The sequence below is a fragment of the Quercus lobata genome, chromosome 5, assembly GCF_001633185.2.
Source record: "Quercus lobata isolate SW786 chromosome 5, ValleyOak3.0 Primary Assembly, whole genome shotgun sequence".
Lineage (NCBI taxonomy): Eukaryota > Viridiplantae > Streptophyta > Magnoliopsida > Fagales > Fagaceae > Quercus > Quercus lobata.
The window spans coordinates 43,796,173-43,802,466 of NC_044908.1; the positions used below are offsets into that span (position 1 = coordinate 43,796,173).

General features: G+C 32.4%; 1 protein-coding gene across 1 annotated transcript; it reads right to left on the bottom strand.

Annotated features, from left to right (window-relative positions):
- Nucleotides 1-2,821: 2,821 nt before the first annotated feature.
- On the bottom strand, nucleotides 2,822-5,744 carry LOC115991943 (rac-like GTP-binding protein RAC1). Its single transcript, XM_031115934.1, has 7 exons — nucleotides 5,463-5,744; nucleotides 5,247-5,334; nucleotides 4,535-4,644; nucleotides 4,370-4,433; nucleotides 3,790-3,854; nucleotides 3,555-3,620; nucleotides 2,822-3,163 (listed from the first exon to the last, which is right to left on the bottom strand). Exons 1-7 carry the CDS (start codon nucleotides 5,559-5,561, stop codon nucleotides 3,062-3,064), a joined length of 594 nt encoding a protein of 197 aa, XP_030971794.1. The 5' UTR covers nucleotides 5,562-5,744; the 3' UTR covers nucleotides 2,822-3,061.
- Nucleotides 5,745-6,294: the final 550 nt, after the last annotated feature.

Genomic DNA, 6,294 nt, shown 5'->3' on the forward strand with positions numbered 1-6,294 from the left:
ATTTTTTCCAGGGTGTTCCTTAAGAATGATAAATTACACAATCTAATAAAAAAGAAAATTCATATATTGACGCCAACAACAACAAAAAAATAAATAAATTCATATCTAAACGAAGATTTTCTAAGTTAAAGTTAACACAAATCCGCTTAGAAGATGAAGATGAATCTTACACAAAAAATTAATCTTAGGTATGTGATTTCTTTATCAAATATTTGTCAATAATAACTAGCAAAAGAATAAACAATAAATTATAAGTTTATTTGAAATATTAATAAAATTATTAATTATTTTTGTTTAATTATTAATTATTTGAAATATTAATAAGCAATCTAGCACACACCTCATTGTTTAGTTGGCTTTGCACAATGTAAAGAATACAAATACACTACATCATCCACCTTACTGAACCACTGCCTAACATAATTTATTTTTTATTTTTGTCTTTTAATAATGGGTTGTTCTGGGTGTTGCTTTTAAGTGGACCAGGACCACTACCTCAATCCAATGCCACAGCCCCAAACCCCCTCCCTCACTCAAGAGACAATAGCCAATCAACAGCCAACGCAAATACACAATTACATATTTACAGATATACACTTACACAAAAAGCCAATTTAGCCAAAAGAGAACAAGAGGAAAGCCTAAGTCTAAGTCAGAGCAAAGAAAAAGAGAGATTTCAAAAGACAAAAAAAATAGTCAGTAAGTCTAAGTCTAATACTCACAAGGCAGACTATAAGATAAAGAAAAAGAGAGAGAGAACGCTGCTCTCAGTTAGAGGCTCAAAGTAGAGATGAGATAAAGAAAAAGAGAGAGAACTGAAATACCTTGATGTTGCCTGAAGTTCTTATGCCGATCTCGCAGTCACCAATCTCCAATCTGGGCAAGGGAATCTCCGATCTCATTGTCGACTGCTCTGGGTGTGGCTGTTGCAGTGTTGTTGAGTCGCTTTTGCCGAGGACCTGAGGTTCTTATATGAGAAAAACCCATGCTCTGGTTTCTTTAGGTTAGGTTGTAATTGGGTATACAAGTATATTGGGTTTTGGTTTTATTATTTTTTTTTATTTTTTATTTATTTTGAGAATCCGTGGGTTTGCTACCATGTTGGGTTTGCTTTACCTTGTTTTTTTCTTTAGATTGGGTTTGTAATCTGCTGTTTAGGATTGATGTTGGGCTTCTTTTCCTTGGTGGGCTTGTTCTGTTACAATTTTTTTTTTTTTTTTAGATTTTAGTTCAAAATTTTTATTTGGGTTTTTTTTTTTGAAAGTAGAGCATAATATATATATATATATATATTTTTTTTTTTTTTCTTTTTGAGGATGTTCTTAATTTTGGTTGAGGGTGTTCCTAGTTTTTTTTTAAGGGTAAACAAATAATTTTTTTTTAATTATTATATATAAATTTTTTTTTTTCAAGTTAGGGTGTTCCTAGGAACACCCTGGCCTAAACGTGGCGCCACCATTAGATGTAAGAACTGGCTAGTTTAGGCTAGGTTTTTTTTTATTTTTTATTTATTTTATACAAACCTTCAACCTCTTGCTACCACCGCCCATCATGCCTCCACACTTCTCCTCGCCTATCGCACCTCCGCACATTACCTCTTCGTCTTATAGAATCTATTATACATGGAAGCACGTGGAGTTTTCTATTTGTTTAAATATAAGTGGGTCAACTGATTTTCTTTTTCCTATGGTGGTTGTGAGTTTCAGATGGTGGTGATTGTGATTGGTTTTGGTGGTGGTGATGGTCTGATTTTCTTTTTCCTATGGTGGTTGTGAGTTTCAGATGGTGGTGATTGTGATTGGTTTTGGTGGTGGTGATGGTGGGTAGTGATGAGTTTCAGATAGAGAGACTGACGGAGAGGAAGAGTAATAAAAAAGAAAAGAAAAGAGAAATGAATAAATAAAGGAATAAAACATGAAATTAGAACATGTGATGTAAAATGTATTGTCAAATACTATATTAAAGTAGTAAAAGTAAGTTTTGATATATGAAATAAAATTGTTTTTGCAACAGTAGCTCATGCTGATGCTCTTAATAGAAGGTGGGTATTAATTTAGTTTATTTTAATGGGTAATGTGTTAAAGTAAGAGATAAAATATAGGGTGTAATATTAAATATTATGCTAAAATAGATAAAGTAATTTTTTAAAGGGTTAAAATGGAAATTTTTTAAAACATCCAATGCTGATGGTCAATATCAAGTTTTGTTGTTGCAGACTGAGAGCTCTTTGGTTGGAGCATGGGTGTGCTTTGCTTCCATGATTCAGTGATCGCCCACCTTCATTTGAACACCTTGGTCGAGGAGGGTCGTCGATCATAACCCGCGTTGGATGATAAAGTGAAGTAGGACTATAATTGGGGCATGAACATAGTTTTGGACCTAGTAGTCCATGGGTCTAAAACATTCTCCAAGTCTGTTTCAGGCTTGGGCTTTAAAGGGTCTTTGGACGTGAACATAGTTTTGGACCTATCACTCTTCTTCACTCTGTAGTGCTTTTTAACCTCGTTGCTGAATTGGTCTCTAATATTACGGTTCTAGAAACAAATATGAATCAAAATTTATTTTTAGAAATTGAAAATATAACCAAGATTTATATTGTGATATAGTGCTATTGGACATAGATGTATATATGAGTTCCAGGAAATATATCAAGCTGTTTAATCAAGAATTCAAGAGTAATTTGATTGTAGAAGTTAAACAATATCTAGATATATAGAACAGATGGACATAGATTTAAATATATTGCATTGATTTGCCAAGTTCCACTGTAGAATGACTTGTGCCGAGTTGCAGTCTTATTTGGTCAAGTGGCTCTTCTTGATTTGCCATCACAAGAAAGAATCAATTTAATACTGCGTCATACTGTAAAAGTGTAAGACTCTCATGTACATAACCATTTAGAGATGCCCCAATGTCCTCCCCTACAGATTTTCCATAGTTTCAAAAGGAGCTTATATATATATATGAAAAAAAAATATTACAATTATAGAGTAACAAAAATGAACTCATGATCGAGCGACAGTTTTCGCAAAGAAGATTTGAAATTAAGGCTGATTGGGTATTAGAGGAAAGCACACGGTTTTTGCTGGCGTGGCTTCTTCCTCTTTGGTTTTGGTGGCCTCAAAGCAACCTTTATTGCCGCATCAAAAACAGTCTTCACATTCTGAACAGCCAAAACCAAGAGAGATTAATTTAGAATTAAACACTTGTAGATTTAGGAGTTTTAATGTTGTATTAAAACAAGGAAACTAGGAAAGACTAAGATTTATTAAGTGTTACGTTTTATTGGATACATACTATAGCTGATCTGATTTGTTTAAGCTAGATATAAGTTGGTAATTTTTTAAACGTATTGGTCCCATGTTTTTGCTTTTCTTTTAAATAATAATAATTTGCAGTGCAATTCTTTTAAATAACACAACCAAAATTATAAGGTACACTTCTTATATTCAAAACATCAAGAACGATGGTTTTACACAATATGGTAATTGCTTGAAGAAATAAGATCATATTGATTGCTAGGAAATTTTATCATGGAAAAGTATTTTTATTACCTGCTGTGTTTTAGAACTGCACTCTATGTAAAGGACTGCACCAATCATTTTCCTCAATTCCTCACCCTGCGAATCAATCTCACGTTAAAATCCCACATATAAATATATATATATATATATATATTTTTTTTTTTTTAACTATATTTGTATAAATATATATGTAGCATTTATAGTATAGCTTTGCTAATATGATTTACTTTTTTTTTTTTTTTTTTTAAATTCATTGATGACATGCCTGAGCAGTGGTTATTGGTGCTGCTCCAGGATGATCAGCCAAAAAGTGTTTGTCTTCTCGCAAATCTGCACTTGAAAGTTCTCCAATAAGTACCGAGTTATAGAGTCAAATAAAATTACAACGAAAAATTTAATGAACATGGTTATGCGACGGTGTGAGATGACAAACTCTTCCAGATTTCAATGGGGTTACAATTATTAAGCATAACCAAAGCGAAGAATAAATTGAATGTCATGAAAACTTCCTAAGCCAGTGTGAACACCATATTGGGAAATTTTTTTGAGATGATCTTCTAACATTTAAAATTTTATTTTAGTAGAGGAATAGTAGTACATATATATTGGGTAACAAAAAAAATCATGCTTTTGAAAACTGTAATGATTCCAACAATTGTGAAAGGTTTTGACAAATTGTAAATTATCAATCTACTCTATAACTTAAGCCAGCGTGAGTGGTCAATGTAATCTGAGTTTTTTTTTTTTTTTTTTTTTAAATTGCATTCAACATCTTTAAAAATTTGTCAATATGATATTAATAACTTATGCTTGTAATGCTTTTGCATGATATTAAATTGTCTTACCAAGTTTGGTTCCCACAAGCACAATCGGCACGTTGGGAGCATAATGTTTTAGCTCAGGGATCCACTGTTAGACATGAATCCAATTGTCATTTCAAAGTCTTTCAATAAGCTGTGGATGATAACTTAAAAAAAAAAAAAAAAAAAAAAAAAAAAAAAAAAAAAAACCTTTTTGGAGACGTTCTCATAACTGGCCTTGCTGATGAGAGAGAAGGCCAACAAAAACACATCAGCCCCTCTATAACTTAGAGGCCTTAGCCTATTGTAATCTTCCTGCCCTGTAATGCACAAACGACTATACTAGCTTAGAGCCCATTAACTTCCTAAATATATGGAATCCTAACATGATTGTAGTTTTTTTTTTTTTGTTTTTTTATTTTATATATACATATAACTTGTGAAACATTTATATTTGAGTTTATAATATTTTTTGTACTGGCCCAAAAGACCCAATTGTAGTGTAAAGCACATTTACACCTAACCCTAATTGTATTATTCTTTGTATACACCCTAAACGTACAACATCAGGCTAAACCATGTATCTCTAGTGTGTTTTGTCTTTTTCTTTTTCATTGCTTCTGCATCTTTTTTTTTTTTTTTTTTTTTCCTTCAATTTATTTAACATAACTTATTTTCCTGTAATAGAAGGACGAGAGACAGAGGAGAGAGCTCAATGCAATCTATGCCAAATATAACGTCAACACACTCAATGAGTTATCAATTTCATAATTAACATTAAGTATCTAAAAGGTGTACAAGTTGATACCTCATAAACATTTGTAAATCTAAAAGTATACTTGAGTGTCGTGGAATTTTAAGTAGTGAAGCATATTCAGGACATAAAATCTTAACCCTGAAACTTTATTGGACATGAAATTACCTGCAGTATCCCATAGACCAAGATTCACTATACTACCATCCACTACCACATTGGCACTGAAATTGTCGAACACTGTTGGAACATAATCCTAGCAAAAAAAAAAAAAAAAGCCCTTCATAATTGGTTTCCTCATGGCATGAACATTGGTTATTAAACCCCCCCCCCCCCCTCAATTCCCAAAAAAAAAAAGAAAAAAAAGAAAAGAAGAAATCATACCGTTGGAAAGGTGTTGCTAGTATAGGAAATGAGCATGCAAGTCTTTCCTACAGCACCATCTCCCACAGTCACACACTTAATAAATCTGGATGTGCTCATTTTCTAAGGCCCTTATTCTTTTTTCTTTCCAAACCAAGCAAAAAGTCTCCACTTATAATCACTTGAAAAGATAAGAAGAGAATTGAAGAAAATTTTGAAGTATGAAAAGAAATGGAATGGGAAAAGGAGGGACTTAACTACCTAGAAGCTTAGCAATCACCCACTTTAGTTGAAACAATTCTAATTTAAAATGATTGCTCTTGCCCTACTTTTCTTTCCTTTAGGTGCAAGGCCAGAGCAACTTGGGTTAACAAAGTAGGTTTGGTGCTACTGTTAGTTGGTTAAGTGTTGGAGAAGGGAGGGAAAGAATGATGATGACAAGAGAAGAATTGCTTAGTTAACAAATACAATATGATTAGATTAGGAATATAAGATCCAAAAGTGTCAAAAAGGTTGTGCCTAATAGAAGGGTTTTGTTGGGTGTCTGCCATTATTGCTAGTTGGTTCTGTGCTTATCTGATCTGAGCTAATATTTGCCTGTTTTTAGGCCCACTGCATTTTAAAGCCCAATACAATACAATTTATTAGATGAAGTTGCAAGGACATTGTAAGAGGAAAAAAAAAAAAAAAACAAAACAAAAGAAAACTAGTTATTGGTGGTATCAGACTACTGTTATCTATATTACTATTTAATGAGTTTTCTCTATTTGTGATTTTCATTTTTTTTATTAAAAAGACCTCTCCACCCTTATATTTAAGTAGAGACAAAACTAAAAGACAATCCAATAACAAC